We start from the raw sequence: 19,711 nt of genomic DNA on the forward strand, positions 1-19,711 counted from the left end.
TGTATAGTTTTCAGGGTTTTTATCGGTTTTCAGCGTTATTTTGTTATCGTTTTGATCGTTAACTCGGTTTTTCTGGGTCTATTCACGTGTGTTATGAATAAATCTTCTTTTTTTCTGTACCGGTACTAGTTTTATTTTGTTGTATTTATCTGCGACACCTTAAAGGCCGGTCCGTGAAAATATTGTCGGGCATAAACCGGTCCGTGGCGCAAAAAAGGTTGGAGACCGCTGCCTTAGAGTATCCGATCACAATGTTTTTGTTTGTGCCGCGACCTCAATCACTGTTTTCTCTAGTGTGACTGTAGCGTTAATAAAGTGGCAGTGTGGGCACATTCTTTATGTGACACTTTTAAGAGCCACCAAATGTGCAGCAGAAACAGTGTGTGAACCTTAAATCAACCTTCAATCAACCACAGTGTAGTTACTGTAAACAACACATATATAAAGTAGCAAGAAATACAGGGCTTCTCCCAGAGGCCCCCAGAGACCAGTGTCATTAGCTGTAGTACTTCACACCCTAGTAAATAATAAGGCTTCAGTCCTGACAGGTGACCTGCAGGAGTAAAAAGATAAAGTGATGATGAAAAGCCTAGCTAATCATACACATCAATTTTTTTTGACAAATCCATATGTCTTCATTCCTAAAATGACAACAACTCCAACTCTGTTCATGTCAAGTTTGAAGTTCAACAGAATCTCTTGAACCTCCTCACAGAATTGAAAAGTTCAGTTTGCCTCACAGATGTTTGATACTGATCTCAAAGGAAGCTGGCTGGCAACAGCAGTCAGCCGCCATGGTGAGTTAGTGCAAGAAGAAGAAGAAAAATGTTTGAGAACACACTAATTTCAAAAGACATATGGAGATACCAGACACATTGGTAGAGGGTATATATAGTTTGATGAAATTAACTGTTGCTCGGTTTGTTGTGGGAATTGTAAAGAGTCTTCCTTTCTCCCACGACCGCTCTGTCATTTGGGACCTTTGTGAAGCTGAAGTAAGGGTTATTCCACCAATTCTATTTATGTGTGACTGATTTCCTTTGGTATTAATTCAAAATAAGAGATTTCATAACTAATATGGCCAATACCTACACTTTGTTAGTTAAGCCTTATAACAGAAAGCGTGCATATAACTAAAGGTACTATGCACGAGTTACTACTACTCTTCATATATTACTGGCTCTTGAATTCTGAAACAGTGAACCTGTGTTTTGCACAGACGATATAGCAAATAAACATACCATGTTATCTTTGTCACATAACAGCCCACACATGCTATGTTTATACCTTGTGTTAGAGCTTGCTGGTCAAACGAAGACTGAGGAAGTGCTGGTGTCTCAAACTGGCTGATAGTCTGAGGCAAAGCATGCTGGGTAGTCACATATGAGTCTGTCACGACAAAGAAAGAGATGCAAAGCAACAAGTTAGTTAGTGCTCACAGAAACAAACAGTAGAACAATATTTCCACTGTTAAACTTTCAATTGAGGTTAAAAAAGCAAGTTACATTGCAGATTTCCTAACTAACACAGCTCACCATGCACAGTTACATGCACAGAACATTTTTAGAATAACAAAAATAACTGTGTGTTATGTGTGACAATATTTATTTATAAGTATCATATTAAAATACTGTAAGCTACACTTTATTTTTAGCAGTGTACCTTCTTTAAATGCAAAGTAGATTTGCTTTCTGTATATTAATGAAGTCTTATCAAATATAGAGAGCTGAGGTCAAGATTATGGAACCTGACTACATGATGTACATTTGAAATCTAGAGAGTTTTCAGATGTCAGCTAGGCTGAGCTGCTTCTTTCTGGAGATGACTTTCAATTTACTTTAAGGGACCAGATCCTGGACCTTAGAGAGGGATTACTAATCATTCTATTACTATCCTTGGAGTGCTAAAGCTCTGGAGGCTGTGTGCTGAGCTATACTGCGTGAAACCATATGTGTTGGTCTACAGAGCAAACAGATGGAGACGATGGGGAGGTACATTGAAGTTATTCTGCTCTCTGACACGTTTAAGAAAACTGAAAGTTTTCAGTGCAATGAAACTTAACTCACACAACGCACAGATTACCTCAGAAAACTTTCTTGAAGGTGTGTCACAGAGTTTTTGGAAGAATTTGGTAATTTAATGCTACGCTTTCTCTGCAAAATGAGGTTTCAGTGTTACAGCTTTCACGAGTTCCACTGAATCTTTCACAACTTGCACATATTCCATTATATAATATGACATGAATTCAGTTGCTCTTACCTTCTCCTTGTACAGTCAGGTTTGCGTCCAGTGTCACTTGCTGGCCTCCATTTACAACCTCTGTCTGGCTCAGTCCCAGCATGCTCTGCTGCTCTGCTGCTTCAGACGGGGCTTGCTGGAGAGTGTCACCCTCTATTTCCACTTGCATGTCATGGGCTACAGTGCCAGCTCCCAGGGGGTCTTCTCCTGACTGGGGTTGTAGCTGCTGGGCCAGTTCATACCTGGTTTGACAGGACATAGCTCTGATTGATACATTCACAGAGCACAACAACATCCCTGTAAACAGTCCAATCCATCTGTGAAATAGCAGACTGTCAGAAATCAGACCTGTGCGTCTTCATGTGTTTCCTACAGTTAGGTGATGACTTAAAGGTCTTCTGGCAGTAGGGGCACATGTAAGGTCGCAGGTCACTGTGAGTGGTCATGTGGCGCCTTAAGCTGCCGCTGGTGGTGAACGTTGTGTCGCACATACAACACCTGTATGCCTTTAGCCCCGAATGTGTTCGGATGTGAGCTTTGAGGACTCCCGAGGAGGCAAAACTGCGACTGCACTGGACACACTTGTAGGGCCTTTCTCCTGTATGAGACCTGGCAACATTCAAAAACAGGTTCAGTGTGTATCGGGACATCAAGCAGCCTAAAAGGTACTAGCACACTGCTGTAGATGAGTTTTTGAGGAATGCTGCCAATACTAAGGAACAGAATTCATTGGTATATCCTTAGTACAAGGTGGAAAATCACTATGCATGGTCCAGCATGACCTGTCAGGATGATATATTACTTGGTGAACTTGAATCAAATTCCCTAAATTTTTTAAGTATCAGTACAGGTTCATGGGTAATTCAAGGGCACTGTCAGTAGGGGTAGGCAGACATAGATCCTCAGCTTGCATTACAAGTTAGAACTCAAAATCTGCCAGAAAACAAGAATAATGAGGCACCAGCCATTAAAAAGGCACTACACACATGGCAGCATCATTATTTATCATTATCCTCAAAGACAAATGACTAGATTTCTGTCATAAAGATTGGCTACAAAGTTCAACAGAGATACACAGAGCAGAGCAGCTGAGTGATTAGACCACTTATTGCTCTCCATCCATAAATGACAGGGTCATTTGAAACAAGGTTAATAAAGTTCAGCCATGTGCGGTGTAAAACAAGCAAATAAATTGGGGGAAAAAGGATTAAGAGTATATATATATTTACAGGTTGAAGTGGGTTTGCTGAATATAGCTATTTCTCTTTTTCAACTCTTCTGTACTTCCCCCCTTCACACTCTCTTTCTTCTCTTGCATGAATTCAATCTCATTTATTTCATTCTCACCAAATTCATTATGTCTGTCAACAAACTTCCAACTCCCTCTAATCTGTTCCACTGTTTCTCCTTCCTTCTGTCTGCAGATGAGCTTAAGACAAGCAAAATGAAACCTTGCTGAGCGGTACACACTTGTTAATACTTCTCTGATATGATTATGTAGACTAACATTATAAGATCAGCTAAGAAAGGATTTGTGGGACACGCTGCTCTGCTGACTTCAGTGTGAAATCATTTCGTGTTAGACGCAAATCTAAAAAGTCAAGTGTTTGCTAAACTTTGTTATTTGGGGGAAAAATATTCAAATTGCAGGTTATTTCCACTTTTAGGGTTTATCCCTAGAGGACCATTAAAAACGGGTTGACAATGTGGATCCTGCCAAAAACTAATTTCAGAACCAAAGATGTCTCCTCTTTTGATGGCCTGTGGTGTCCTCCTGTCATTCAGTATCTGACTTGTTAAATGTCAGATCTATTGTCAGTGATGCCTCCTCTGTTCTGCTCTTCTCACCTCCAGCCTTCAACATACGTGGTTATCCTGACCATAATTCTCTTCACCTGTGTTGTATTCTAAAAAGAAACTAGCAAGTAGCAACAGATTATGAAAAAAAACACTTGCACTGGCCCTCAAAAAGCCATTGTGTTCTCGCTCTTTGAGACTATGCACTGAAACATCACTATTACATAGAAGCTTTACCTGACATGCTGTTTAAGGTGACTTGACTTCTTATAGGCTTTACTGCAGAACTGGCACTTGTATGGCCGGTCATTGGCCACAACATCCAGGTACTGTTGAAAAGCCAGGCGGGGGTTTTGGGATGGGATGAGACCTGTTAAAAACAACACGTGAGCTTACAACAGCTAGCCTTCTGTGTGGTGAAAATAATGCAGCATCGCCCAATATGTGTGCCTGTCACCATGCCCTCTTACCAAAGTCAGTGATGAGGATGGGTTCCTGCAAGGGGATATCTGGTAGCGGTAGGTTGCTTTTGGACACTTTGGCTTTGTTTGCTTTCCGTGGAAATTTATGCTTCTTCTGCTGCAAGCTTTTGAAGTGAGAAGCGATGTGTGTTTTCCTGTGTCCCGACGTACGAAAGATCTTGTCGCAGTGAGGGCAGGGGAAAGGCCTCACACCTAGAACAAGTCAGGGAAAAAAATAGATGTTTTGGAAAATTAATATTTATATAACTTTTTCTAAACAACAACAGAAAAATAAAATAAAATGAAAATCTAAACTCACATAGAGGTTTTAAAGTTATTAACTAAATCAACATGAAAACATAACACATATAAAAATATACGCTCTCGTAATTTGCTTTCATTTTGGCTACATAAGGTTAAAAGCCTTCATTTAGCAGGTAACAGTGTATGAAACAAAACAGACACAAAACTTTGAAAGCATGAAGCCTTCGGAGACATACGTCTGAAAACACATTTATCAAAACTTTCCCTTAGAACTAACACACAACCAGCACTAAAGTAAACACCTAACAGAGTGACACTACACAGCAATTAGAGAGACAAAAACGAATGCACCGGTGCACATAGTAGCTCAAACACATATAGCGTATACAGTATATACATGAATACAAATGAGGGTTCTAGCTTTAGTGGCACCATGAGATTTATGCAGGTCCTGCCTGAGCAATTTGTTGCATAATTTACCACAACATATCTTATTTATTCTAAATAACAGCGGCTGAAACATATTTAGAGCCCACACACTTCTCCTTTAACTTATGCTTAAAGTAACTATGCTAGAGTAACAAGTAAATAATGTAACATACGGAGTGACTCTATAAAGTGAAATGTGCTGGTGTTGCTATGGCTTTAGGTGTGACCCCTTCACAAAGCGGACCCGCTTCTCACCTGTATGCAGCCGCATGTGCACTTTCATGCTGCCAGAGGTGGAGAAGCACTTCAGACAGCTCTGACACTCGAAGGCCTTGATACCCGTGTGCGTCTTCATATGTGCTGTGAGGGTGCTCTTGACAGCAAAAGCTCTGAAGCACTGTTTGCACTTGAAAGGCTTCTCGTGGGTGTGGATGCGTATGTGCCGAACAAGGTCACTGGGCTTCTTAAACTCCTTGGAGCAGTAGGGGCATCCGTGCCAGCGAACGCCATCCTCCTCCCTGATGGAGCCTGGAAAGGGCAGAACATAATTTTATTTTAAAAAAAGAAAACAATTATCTCTGTAACAGTATTTATTAAATGAATCTTACTGAAAGGGTAAACTCATAAAGAGTAAAATATCCCCTCCTACCTGGCATTTGTATAGGTTTCTTAAAAATGCTCCTCTTTTTCTCCCTGTTCAGTTTGTCTGTACTTTGCACTTTCTTGTTTTCCACAACAGCGCCATCGGTCGTTTGGTTCTCTGACTCTCTTGATGGGGCGTCACTCTGGGGTTGGACCACACTCAGCCCGCTGTTCTCCAGCGCTTGCTGTAGTACCAGAGGACCACCACAACTTTAATATACATGCACACCTCAGACACACAAGCAATTTCAAATAACCACAGCAATGGATTTGAAAAGAAGCAATCAACCGAACAATCAAGATGTGATTGTAGTGTAAACTTAGAAATTACAGTCGTCTTTACAAAATCATTTCATTTTTAGCGGTTTAAAAGTAAAACACACACACACACACTAATGTCATTACAAATCAAGGGATTTTTTTTACTTGAAAGAGAACCCTTTAAAGTGCAGGACCTGTGGACATCAGTAAATAACGAGGTTCTTTTAACAAAGTGCAAAGAATATTTCCGGGAAAAGCAAAATCGAAAACACGATTGCTGCTTAAAACTTTGAAAAACACTGAAAGTGATTATTTAAAAATATCTCATTATTCATGTACTAATAATTTTAATATGGCCACTAAAATAAAAAATAAAAAAGCCATGATGCAAAGCAAAGTTCAGCGACAATCATATCTTATCATGCTGGGGAGTAGAGGCCGTTTTAAACTCTGTGATGATGCTCATCTCTAAAAGTTCCTGGTGCATATTTGTTAAACTGCCCTCTCTCCTGGATGGATGGTGTTTGCAGAACAGTGAAAAAATCTTGACATTCAATCACCAAATGAAAGCAGAGCATATCATTCATCACTCAGGAGTCTTTTTAGTTCAAAACTTATGTCTGAATATATCATGTTTATCTGCAGTTTAAGTCCATTCTCATTGAGTGAAGATTAATGTCTGTAATGTACAAGCTGGGTCTGCGGATTGTCATCCAGATTGTTACTGGATACTGCTTTTTATATTGTAACAATCATGCGATTACACGCCACTCACCTGTAGGATGTCCTGGTTAATAGCAGTTTCCATTGTGATAGCTGGCTCTGGGGGCTGGGGCTGGGCTGTCTCCCCACTGACCTGTTCTGACAGCTCTAGAAGTTGCTGGATGACATCTGTCACTCCCTCGCCAACTTCTGGCACCCCTGTAGCCTGACCTGTTGTTTCAGCCTCCTATAAAAAAGACAAAAAAAGAGGTGAGGGGACCAAGAAAGACACAGAGCAACGTGACGAAGAGCTGGGTCAGGTCACAATTTGTGGGATGACTTAACTTTGATTAGTGGCTCTGTTGAGCTTGAAACAAAGCACTGGTGATTATTAAATAAAATATTAATGCCCACATTATTTATGCACATATTAACACGGAGATACAACTTCTCAACACAAGGTTCGTTTAAGTGTAGATATGGCAGGTAGATCATCACTGAAAAATGAAGGCTGTAATTAATAACCTGCTAACAACCAAATAATGGAAACACACCATTCTCGTTCTAACTAGGGCGACGACTGGCTTTATGCTGCTTTGTATGACTGTACACCAGGTCAAATTTGGCAGCAGCTGTTCTTGATTGTTCTAGAGCAGGCGGAAATATTTTACCAGGTCAAAACTGAAAGACGGTGCTGCTCTTTTAGTGCAATAAAATTGAAGTTTTTAGAGTTTCTAGCAGTGGTGACATGGATGTATTGAAATACCAATGGCAAAAAAAACAAACCACAACCATTATCTACCACTAAAAAACAAACTAAAACAAAAAACTAAAACCCTTTATCCTGTGCAGTAATCTTTGGATAAAGAAGGAAATAAAAGTCCACAATTTGAGAAGCATTATCAGTAACAGTGCCTCTGGGGTTCGCTAAAGCTACCAACCACAGTGAATCAAACTAGACTTGTCTGCATTCAATACAGCTGAGGTTTTTTTTTTAGTGCTGCACTTTGTTTTTCCTGCTGCTGGCACACTGAAAAAAGTGATAATAATTCTGGATCATAATCGAGTTATGGGAAGCTACTTCTTTCCTCAGGGAAAAAAAAAGATGAGAAAAACAGCATAATTTTCTGAAGTATAAGCAAACAGCCTACGTATGAACTAATTTGGGAAACAAACTCCAGGGTGTCTCGTTAACATTAAACATGAGGACCACAGGACACTTAAGAACCCTCTGTTCAGATGCTGGACCAAAGAAATGTTTTCCAGCGGATGTTCTCGTTTGGTACACAACCTTCTCTTACCGAAGTGGTGGATGGCACCTCAATCACGGATATGTGCATTTTGCTGATGTGGGCGTTCAGACTGCCAAGTTTCTTAAATACACAGCTGCAGTCCATGCACGGGAACAGCGGCACCCCTTTGGTCTGTAAGAGAACACAAACACACAAAGCACATTACAGCTAGCTAGCTATATAATAATATTTCCAATAAAGAGTGCATACATCAATCTATAAATCACTCTTTCAAGCTGTTTTAGACCTCAAGTAAGCTTCTTATGGCTGCTCTGCTGCTAGAACCAGCGATCTTTCATGTGTTAGGCAAAAGATTTTTAACTACTACATTATATAGTCACTGTGTCAGACTTGAAGTATGATGCTTATAAAGAAGTAAAATATAAATTGTCCATTTAGTTTTTACAATTTTCTTCCTTTTCTAAAAATTCAATCCCTCAAGTGTACACCACAAATGCGACCAGATTTCAGTCAGATGTTGTGTTACTTTGCTGTGAGGGAGCTTTGTGTCTACATTCTACATATACGTCCTACATATGTCTGTATGTTATAGCTGTAAAATCCTTGAGACTGAGCAAACGTGTAGGTAGAATGCTGAAGAACACTTCCATAACTGAAAACACAGCAGTATATGGAAATGAGGTAAGTCTAATATTTAATCTAAATGCAGTTACAAAAAAAAAAAATATCTATAGGTCTTTTGAGCTTGACACCAAAAACTTTTGATTGCTTTTCCTGTGAGGGTAAACCACTGGTGAAGTAGATGAAGCTGGTTCAAGTCTGTATTCACTGGAAAGGATGCATTTGAAGTATGTTTGGAAGAGTGTGGGGCATATGAAAGAGCCCCAGAAAGGTATCATCAGTGCCAGGATGATGGGCTTGTTGCACTGGCCTGTGCTGGTGTGGAACATATGGGAGAGATGGCTGGACAGAGGAGGAGGACTGTTATTTTCTTGTAGTGGTGGTGATGAAGCGGGAGAAAAGGACTGTCAAAGATGGGGAATAACTAGAAGAGAAGATCATATGGGGAGCTGGTAAAAAGGGTGAGGGTACAGATGGCCACAATGACAAATGAATCATGACAGAAATGTCTGTGGAAGATGAAAAAGGAAGCCGAGTGAAAGTGTAAGAACTGGAGGGCATACTCTTCTATTATTGAAATATATTTCAATGTAATTCACTGGGCAGCTGATCCAGGGGTGGTATGTATATAGTGCTTTAGTTTGACCCCCTTCACCTTAGAGGTCACAGTGGAAAGAATCTGTTTTTTTTTCTTTCTCTAATTCTGTTAACTCCAATGTAAAAGTCTACACCTCAACTACAGTGCTGTGCAGAAGTCTTGAGCCACCTGTCATTTCTTTATATTTTGCTTCCTAAAGAGGAGCTTGTAATTTTTTTAATTAGTCCTGAGCAACAGTTCTCAAGTCTTTCTGAGAGTTTCTTCAGTCCAATCCTTGGTCAATGACGTGTACCCATTTCCTATTTTCCTCGCAAAATGTATTATTATGTTTTTAAAGGGGGCAGCTCGTGACTTTTGCACAGTACTGTACTTGTTACCTGGTTGATTCTGGAGCAGAGGAAATGTTGAGAATATTGTGTCAGGGTACAAGTTACATATACATTGTATATATCCCCTACTAGCTGATATAAATCAAATGAGGAAATAGCAGCATGCGTTTTAAGACAGTAATCCTTGGAAGGCATTTGTAATGCTGCCATTGGTTCTTCATAAAGTTTTTCACAAAGCCAGAAACTGTTTTATCAAGAATGCAAAAGCAAGCTAAACAGAGTTCAAGGTTCACGTTCCCATTTCACAAAAGTCAAAAGCCAGCTATAACTGGAGGTGGCTGTAGTGGATCAGTCTAACTTATAAGGTGTGAAATTGTGGTGAATGAATACGCATATAGGGCTATGTGATATGACCAAAATCTCATATGCCGATATAAGACATTTATCGCCCTGACAACAATATAAATCACAAAAATGTAATATTTTCTGTAAATTCTGTGAATCTCGGGCAACTCGACTTGCGTGAAGTTTTTCCAGCCGGGTGTCCTTTACCTGGAGTCGAGTGTTTTAACCGATGCATGAAACTATACATTTTTAGACATAAGTTGAAACGGCCACCATTTTCTTTCAAAGTTTGAGTCTAAGGTTTATTTTTTTAGCACCTGACGGCTCTTTTTTGCTTCTCATCCGTAAACTCTCTGCATACTCGTTCACGTGATTCAGTTTATTTTGAAAAGTCTCAACAGGATCTTGAGCTTTATTGTGAAAGGTTTATGTGGAAAACAATCAAGCGGACAGCGGAGCCACGCGATGGTTTTACTGTCGTTGTTGCTAACGACAACACATAAAAACAGGTGCTCGTCCGTCCGTAGTGTGGTTATATTAAATATAAGAGAATGAGAGAACTTTAAGAAATGAATATAGCCACTGCAGTGACCATCAAAACGATGAAAAAAAATATTGCTGTAAACTGTTTATTTTACGACACCACGAAACAAACGATAGCGTTTGTTGTCATCCAATATCGAACAGCCCTATATGCATATGCATAATATTCTGTCCTTTACTTTTAGACAAATTATAATAACATAAATTCATTAGTATTAGGTTAATATGATACTCATATTGTAAATTGGTGTTTTATCAATCAATGAAACGACTAATGTTCTGCAGCTGATTTGAAATCACAGATTCCCAGGAGAATGACTTTTTTCCAAAAGCTTCAGCACTACAATCTGTGTCAAGCAAAGGCTTTGGATGCCATTAAACACTTTCTCCCCTGACTCCTCAGTAAGCACCAAAGCATGAAATCTTTTGTGAATAACCCCTGACTTTTTCTTTTTTTTAAAGTCAGCCAATTGTAAGAACAAACTGTCTACAAAAGCAAAGCTAAAGAACTCTTGTGAAAAACTGATGCATTATTTAAAGGGTCCAGCGTTGGGCTCTCCAGTTCAATCAACTGGCCAAATCACCATCTTTTATCATGGAATACACAATGGTGTATGCAGGTAAGACAACACACACTTCAATTCATTTGACCGATTGAACCGCTGACAAAAAAGTTATGCAACGTTTTTCTCAAAAGCACTTTTTATTCACAATCCAAATAACAGACCACAACCAGCCATTTAATATGATTGCCAATCTCTGACAGCTCACTAACCTAAGTGTGAAGCTTTTTATTAATCAGTAAAATCTGTTGAAAGAGCCGTAATTAAAACGCCCCCGCTTCAGTAACAAAGAAGGATGTGCTAACATATATGTAGCAATTTCCTGTATCTCTTCTTTAGGTGCATAATTAAGCTTGATTTATATTTATATTGTTTAAGCAACCCGACTGCAACAATGAGAATTTTACACCTCCTTGCCTCTGACTATAAGAAAGTACAGACTGTGTGTGCTACAGAAAAGACCCAGGTAAACCTATTTCTCTCAGCAGCCAGGTTGGCTGAAGTGAACTAAATTAGTTTAAGGCTTGGTGTGCAAGCACAACACATCATTCATGCTCACCTAGCGCTGCTCATTGTGATGAGGGACCTTTGAGGGACCTTTACAATCATTATGCCACAGAGCTGAGTTAGTTCAGCTTGTAGCCACATTACTGGAAGTAGTCATTAAACCAGGAGATACCACCACCTCTTTAAATCCAACCATTAACTAGTTCAGTTTATAAATTCGAGAAACAGACACAACCACACACATGAGAATTTAGGTCCCCAGAGAGATCTATGATGTGTGTCCTTCGTCTGACCCCTCAACCACAGTGTAGCACTAAGTGGAAGACTTGACGGTCCCCATTTAGCCTCCCTGACAATACGAGGAAGGATAAATCAGCTAGGCTGCAAAAAAATGGCTTCTGCGAGGTGTTTACAAAGGAGAAAAATCAAACAAGGAACCTTATGCCCTTCCTGACACACAAACAATATGACAAAGCACCGTGCTTTGAGTATAACAAGCTGTGAACAGAGATTCTGGCAATTTAGTGTGTGGCTCAACAAGATGTACAAGAAAAAATACATATATGTATCTGGGGAAACAGTACAACTGAAAGACATGCTAGTGAATTGTAGAAAGCTGGTAAACTTTTCATGAACATGATGTTTTGGGTGTTAACTGTTTACATAAATTTGTGTGAAGTCCTTAACTCGAAACCATTTAAAGTCCTTAGAACTTTTACTTTGAAATGTAGTTTTAGTTTCCTGAATTTAAGTCGATTCACTAAGTTAAAAAGGAACTTGCACGTAAACAAAACAAGGAGCTCATTAACAGTTTCAAATAAAAACAATGGCTGACTTCACCCAAGGAAAACCTTTCTTTAGGTGAGATTAAACTGGTACCATTTCTATACAATGTGATACCAGGATGTCAGAAATGTAAAACATTATAGCATCAATTCCCCTTTAATGACCATATCTAATCTTTATAAACAAATTAATTACACAGTCTTGAAACATGCATCTGAAGCCATGACTGTGTTTTTACTGTGCTCTTACCTCAGAATGAACCCTCTGAACATGAGAGTGCAGGTTCCCCTTCTGGGAGAAGGAGGCAGGGCACAACATGCAGAGGTGAGGTTTCTCCCCGGTGTGTCTCACCATGTGAGTCTGTAGCACCACCTTCTGGTTGAAAGCCTTGCCGCAGTGCGTGCATTTGTAGGGTCTCTCACCTGCAGAGGAAGAGCACGATGAGGTCAAGAATCAAGCTGTAATAATGACAATATTTATAATAATATCAAATTTATACAATCTCAATGAATCCCTTGTCATCTCCAGAAAATTCAACAACAAAATTAAAACTATTCCTGGAGATATAGTAATTATTATATGTTATACAATACATGGTTGTGTTTAATGTATGATCATTAAAAAACTCACCAGCATTGCTTCAATAAGAATTTGTCCAACAATATTACCCACATATGTGACTGTCAGTGGTAGGATATCTAATTTTGTTACAGTACAACCATGCAATTTTATCACCTTGGTAACAACATAAGGCTGGTATTACTTCAAGCTAAATTAAGATGACTCAAATACAGTCCTGTACCATTCCAACATCACTGCAAACCACAGAGGTGCAAATGAACCATAATGTGTGTTTCTATAGTCTTTAACTCATCAACTGAAAGGTTGTTTGAGATTCAAAGCACAAGAGAAGTCAATTCAATTCTGCATTAAAACCCCCCAGCTCAGCAAGGCCAAACAATTTAGAAAGAAAGAAAGAAAGTGTACTTTATTGGTCCCCATGGGGAAAATCGCTCTCTGCATTTAACCCATTCACTCAGTGAAGCAGTGGGCAGCCATTGGGCGCCCGGGGAGCAGTGTGTAGGGACGGTACCTTGCTCAGGGGTACCTCAGGGTAGCTGTTCAGGGGAATCGAACCCCCGACCTTCCGATCATGGGGCCACCACTCTACCTACTGAGCTATCCCTGCCACCTGTGGATGATGGGTAAACAACATGCGGGTGGCAGCTACTGGCTACATTAACCTGAACCCAGATGGCTGAACGTTCACAGGAACCACAAGAACATTTGAATTGAAACGGAATATCGAATTCTACCCACACAATCTCTCCATACCACAGCTGAGCAATGGGCCCAGCTGAAGGTGTGCAGTTTTTCCAGATAAGCAGTGCAGCTACTTACAAATTTGTAGCCTTATATGAAAGAGCAAAAGAAAAGAAAACCAGAATAAGCGCTGTTTTTTTCCTGCTCATAAAAATGTTTGTAGCTACCAAAGAGTTTTCCATTAAAAGAAAATCATCAGGATTATTTTTAACCTGTGGTTTTAAGTCTTAATATGTTTTTGTATATCAAATACCCATATATAACAGGAGAAAATGGTAATACAAACTCCATGTTTTAACCATATCAGGGCCAATTGTGGCATAGCTTAAACCCCCCAAACCCTCATTCTGAGCTACAAAAAAGTCCTTGATTATATATGGCTTGTATATTTTAATTTTATTGGACAGCATTCACAGGAAGAAAGTGCCTCAAAGGGACATAAAATTTAAAAACAAAATGAAAGAAAACAAAAAGTCTCCAAACACCTTGAAAGTCCACTGCAGGCTACTGAACCCCCATCAATTCAAGCTGCTGACAGTATCCACTCACTCTTCAGGTTTCTGGAACCTCAAATGCAAAATTCATTCACAAATGAAATATAAGAAGCAACCGCTCACACTGTTTCAGAGAACTGATTCAGAGAAGCCAGAGAAATATCTATACCTCTCTCCACCACACATACCACAAGGGCTCAAGAACACTATAGAGGAACAGTGTCAGTAAACAAAGTTGTTACTGCAGTGCACACACAAAAGAAAGTTAAAACCACAAATGGTCAAAGGAGCTTGCAAAGAAAAGCGTCTGGACTTCTTTAAGTTGCTTGAAGACGTTTCACCTCTCATCCGAGAAGCTTCTTCAGTTCTAAGGTCAAATGGTGGAGAGTCCCAGATATAAACCTAGTGGGAGTAACCCCCCACAGAGGGACAAAAGGACCCCCTCTAATCGCGATTAGAGGATCATCAGGGGGTCCTTTTGTCCATTTGACCTTAGAACTGAAGAAGCTTCTCGGATGAGAGGTGAAACGTCTTCAAGCAACTTAAAGAAGTCCAGACACTTTTCTTTGCAAGCTCCTTTGACTACGATGACCTGGATGACTGAGAACAACCTTCACAGACAAAACCACAAATGCTTCTTTGGTTAGATTTTAAATTCGTTTTAGAAACTATTGACGGGTTCTGAATAGATGTTTACCAGCACACAGGTCAGTAGCCAGCATCAGTGGTGGCGGTGCATTCGTACATGGGGTTTATTAACATCTTTGCTTAATGGTGTTTACAGATTATATAATTGAAGCCTTTGCTTATTTAAAGCAGGACATAGATCAGCTACATTCTGCTCACACAAATGTTTGACACATTATAAAACAAGTAGCTGAATACTATAGAAGCTATACAAGCAAGAATGACAGACATCTGGCTTTCAAAACTACAACAGCTGATCTCCTCAGTCCCTAAAATAAGAGTTTCCTCAAAAGAAGACTCAAATTACAAAAACGTATTGTTGGCATCCAATTTAACGTGAGCCTGCAGTCTGCTACAAACTATAAAACCCTTCACTTTCAAAGTTTAACATGATGTTTATATCAATTACCCTATATTTAATAGAAATTGATATAAACATCATGTTAAACTTTAAAAGTGAGAAGTTTTTACAGTTAGCCTGCGTGTCTATTGATCCTGCTTATCATTTCTACTTGCACAAATACATTGCATGCGTATGGACTTTTTATTTTTCATTCCACAAACCGAGAGAGTTAAGTGCACACTGCATCCAGGACAGTCTCTTTGTGGTGGTTTTCATCTTTGCTCTGTGTTCATACCTGAATACTAAGAGAAAGATTATGTGTGTGTCCTCATTAGGATAGGAATTTGTGTTGGTGTGTATGGACGTAACCTGTGGGTTTATATTGTTAACTGGTAATTATGATGCAATGTATTTCAGGTCATTTTATAGAAAAACAGTAAAATAACTTTTTACTTTTAATAAAAGTGTTCTGTGTAATGTATGAATCTGTATTACTTTTTTTTGTGTCACTACAAAAAGGGGAAACACCTCCAAAATGAACAATTATTTGACCACACAGCATTGCATAGCAATGTTGGGGATTCTCAAAGCAGAGCCAATAAGAACCCAAAGAGAATCGACAATGGAATCACTAAATTCTATCATTTCCCTTTCCTAGTTTTTACTGACATTTTTCCTAACAGGTTCAGAGTGTGGCCACGAGCTGTGGGTAGTGACCGAAAGAACGAGATCGCGGATACAAGCGGCAGAAATGAGCTTCCTCCGAAGGGTGGCTGGCCTCTCCCTTAGAGATAGGGTGAGAAGTTCGGCCATCCGGGAGGGGCTCAGAGTAGAGCAGCTGCTGCTCCACATCGAAAGGAGCCAGCTGAGGTGGTTCGGGCATCTGACAAGGATGCCCCCTGGGCGCTTCCTGGGTGAGGTGTTCCAGGCATGTCCCACCGGGAGGAGGCCCCGGGGCAGACCCAGGACACGCTGGAGAGATTATATCTCTCGGCTGGCCTGGGAACGCCTTGGTATTCCCCCGGATAAGCTGGAGGAGGTGGCTGGGGAGAGGGAGGTCTGGGCCTCTTTGCTTAGGCTGCTGCGCCCGAGACCCGGCCCCGGACAAAGCGGATGAAGATGGATGGATGGATGGATGGATGGATGGAGGTTCAGAGTGAATAGGTGTCAGAAGTTTTCCAAATTTTGTAAACTTTACATTCCTTCACATAAGACTCATAATGCTCATCCCAATATTTAAATTTAACATCTAAGCCAGACCTTCCCAAAGTGTGGGTTCCCGCCCCACACTTTTTTCTTGTAAAACAAAGGGGGGGGGGGCTAGCAAAAAAAGTTTGGGAACCACTGATCTAAGCTAATTAAAACCACTGTGAACTATCAAGGAGAAACAATTAGATCCTCTTCTCAATGCTGAATGGCTGTCTAAAGTTTTTTTTGTTTATAAATTCATTATCCAGAACAAAGAAAATTAGCCTAAAGGATCCTGTTTTGGCCTGAAGTAGATACAAATTCTACCCTCCAGTTTCTGCAGTATTTTTGCTCTGAGCTTAAATCTCAATATAAGCACCATAATCAGGTTTTTATTTTTCCATTCTCACTCACCTGTGTGTATTCGGATGTGCCTGATGAGCTGGCTGGGCTTTTTGAAAGCCTTTCCACAATGATGGCAGCTGTTTGTGAACCCACTGCGATCTATGTTTTTCTTGTAGTTTCTTGAAGTAGAAGTAAGTGGCCTGTAAAGCAAAGAACCATGAGAAAAAAATCTAGTTTAATATAGTGTGCATTAACATAGGACCACGGAAGGTCACTCATAATACAACAAAACAGTTTTTTAAGCCTTATGTTTGAGATTTAGACAATTATCCTTTGTGTACAAGTATTTTCTTTACAATTAAAACAAATGTTTGTTCTATAAGTAAAGACAAAATGGTATGTGGCATTACACACAAGTGCTTTCTGAATGGTTTAATGAGTTTTAAAAGTACTCAGCTGTAAACTTACAGGAAATTGAACTTCTTTAAAACAGGCCTTAGTCCAATAAGTAGCATATTTGTTACTAGTCTGCAAATTAACATTATCATAGAAACCATGTCTAAAAGAATAGCTCTGAAGTAGCATAAAGCATTAAATTGGCTTAGCCTCTAGCAATAACAGGCTACAGAGAGTTTTGAGAACAGCTGCATAGACTCGCTTAAGCATTTTTGTGCTTAGCTCAAATGAAAGATTATCTGACAATGACTACAAATGTAATTATTTTCCATGAACGCCATGAAAGATGGTGCTTTAATTTCATCACTCTGCAGAGCTGCAAATTCACCTAAAACTGTTTTTGCAAAAATGTTTTTTTCTTCATAAAAGATTCATCTATCCTGAATCAGACACCCCTCGGTCTGTACAAAATACTAGATATGTCGATGCTTTGAATTTTTCTTTAAACAGCTGCATGATTCATGCCAAATTTTTAACCCAAAGCTTTTCCACTTGACTGTGTCAAATGTAATAAATCAGCATCCTGAAGTGTCTTGTTTGACCTCATTTTGATGTGACTCTTCATATGCTCCTTTATTTGCGCAGACGTCTTGAACTCCTTGTCGCAGGTCTTGCAGGTGTAGACCTTGATGCCCGAGAGCTCCTTCCGATGCTCCTCCAAATGCAGAGAGAGCTGGCTTTGAAGAACAAACTCATCTCCGCACTCAACACAGATCAGATTCTGCAAGAATGGAAACCAATAACATAGAAAGGAGTCTAAAAGAGAAATAAAAGTGCATAATATGCACAGAAACCACAGCATGAGGCATTTTACCTCCTCCTTCTCATGCAGCATGATATGGGATTTAAGGCTGGCGATGCGAGAGAACTTCTTATTGCAAACGGGGCAGGTGAAGTCCGATGTAGTGTGTGTGGACCTGTGTAGCGTGAGGTTGAACTCCACGTTGAACGTCTGTGAGCACTGGTCACAACGATGAGGCTGCAAGAGAAAGAGAAATGAAAGAATGGAAAAAAAATGACCTTCTGCTGTGAGCTTCTTGTTGCTGCTGTCACTATGTGAAGGCAGATGGAGACAGAGAAGAGACTAAAAAGACAAGATGAAACAGCTGAATCTCAATCAATGTGCTACTTTGTTTAAATTAAGAAACTGCTTTGTTGTGAAGGGTAGAGAGTACTGTATATTAACAGGCAAAGGAAAAAAATCCCCATGAGGCAAAAATGGCCCCAATATTAAATTTCTTTTCTATTAGGAGAACAAGCTGACTTCATTTTAGAGTGCTTTTTTGAATCTAGTCAAGTCTGAGAGTGGTACTGACACAGTTGAGTCTTACTCACTCTGGCATACTCAGAGGCCACTGCTCTTCAACCTGGAAAGTGGGAGCAAAGGCAATGGACTTGAAATTTAAATGGCCCAGAGCTACAGGTGCAGCTGCAAATGAAACGAATTAAGCTCCAATTGACATCTTTTTGCTCCCGGTCTCTCTATTCTAACTTTCTCCTCAGTAGCATGGCATTAAGAACTAAATCCCTTAACTTGCCTGTGATTGTGCGCAATGTGTGAGATCCTGAGAACAAAGAAGTGAGAGAGGGAGTGTGACCAAAAGCGAGCAAGAAGTGAAGCAGGCAGAGATGTGAGTGCTGCGAGTGCTTTAAAATGCATAAATGAATGTGATGTAGAATGAGTTCCCAAGGAACGCAGTCCAATTATCCTACACCAAGAGAAACCACCAACACAACCATTATCACAGTGTACCCGCTTCATACAACATCGCCATACGTGATCATAAAGAAGTGAAGAGAAGTTTTCAAAATGTTATTTCAAGAATACTTTCTGTCCTATGTGGTGACTCAGGTGCTAGCCATCACACTACCATCGTCTTACTTCACTGTTGGCATGATGTTCCTTTTCTGAAATCCTGTGTTACTGTTATGCCAGATGTAGTGGGACACACACCTTCCAAAAAGTTCAGCTTTTTCTCCTCAGTTCACAGAGTATTTACTCAAAAGTCTTGGGAATCATCAAGATGTTTTCTGGCTAAACTGAGATGAACCTCTTTTTGCTCAGCAGTGGTTTTTGTCTTGGGACTCTGCATGCGGGTCGTTTTTGCCCAGTCTCTTTCTTATGGTGGAGTCATGAGCACCGACTTTAACTGAGGCAAGTGAGACCAGTTCTTCGGATGTCGTTCTGGAGTCTTTTGTGACCTCTTGGATGAGTCGTTGCTGCACTCTTGGATTAATTTTGGTGAGCCAGCCACTCCTGGGAAGTTTCCCCCCTGTTCCATGTTTTTGACATTTGTGGATAGTGGCTCTCACTGTGGTTCACTGGAGTCCCACAGTTTTAAAAATGGCTTTATAACCTTTTCCAGACCAAGAGATCTCAATTACTTTGTTTCTCATTTGTTCCTGAATTTACTTGGATAATGGCATCATGTCTGGCTTTTGAGTATCTTTTGGTCTACTCCACTTTGTCAGACAGGTCAGAAAGTGATTTCTTGATTGAGAACAGGTATGGCATTAATCAGGCCTGGGTGTGGCA

The 19,711-nt window shown here is 40.0% G+C and overlaps 1 protein-coding gene across 1 annotated transcript in view; it reads right to left on the reverse strand.

The window, feature by feature from the left end:
• The window catches only part of znf236 (zinc finger protein 236), a 50,100-nt gene that overhangs the window by 24,328 nt on the left and 6,061 nt on the right, over positions 1-19,711 (reverse strand). Inside the window, exons 3-15 of the mRNA XM_005743235.1 lie at positions 17,990-18,154; positions 17,718-17,896; positions 16,789-16,919; positions 12,589-12,761; positions 8,096-8,218; positions 6,868-7,041; positions 5,839-6,016; positions 5,445-5,717; positions 4,506-4,709; positions 4,273-4,405; positions 2,587-2,847; positions 2,260-2,480; positions 1,288-1,389 (exon numbers count right to left, since the gene is read on the reverse strand). Coding sequence (XP_005743292.1) covers positions 1,288-1,389; positions 2,260-2,480; positions 2,587-2,847; positions 4,273-4,405; positions 4,506-4,709; positions 5,445-5,717; positions 5,839-6,016; positions 6,868-7,041; positions 8,096-8,218; positions 12,589-12,761; positions 16,789-16,919; positions 17,718-17,896; positions 17,990-18,154 — 2,317 coding nt within the window. The remainder of the gene's footprint in view (positions 1-1,287; positions 1,390-2,259; positions 2,481-2,586; positions 2,848-4,272; positions 4,406-4,505; positions 4,710-5,444; positions 5,718-5,838; positions 6,017-6,867; positions 7,042-8,095; positions 8,219-12,588; positions 12,762-16,788; positions 16,920-17,717; positions 17,897-17,989; positions 18,155-19,711) is intronic.

This window comes from Pundamilia nyererei, unplaced genomic scaffold (assembly GCF_000239375.1).
Source record: "Pundamilia nyererei isolate P.nyererei 1_Seehausen unplaced genomic scaffold, PunNye1.0 scaffold00129, whole genome shotgun sequence".
Taxonomy (NCBI): domain Eukaryota; kingdom Metazoa; phylum Chordata; class Actinopteri; order Cichliformes; family Cichlidae; genus Pundamilia; species Pundamilia nyererei.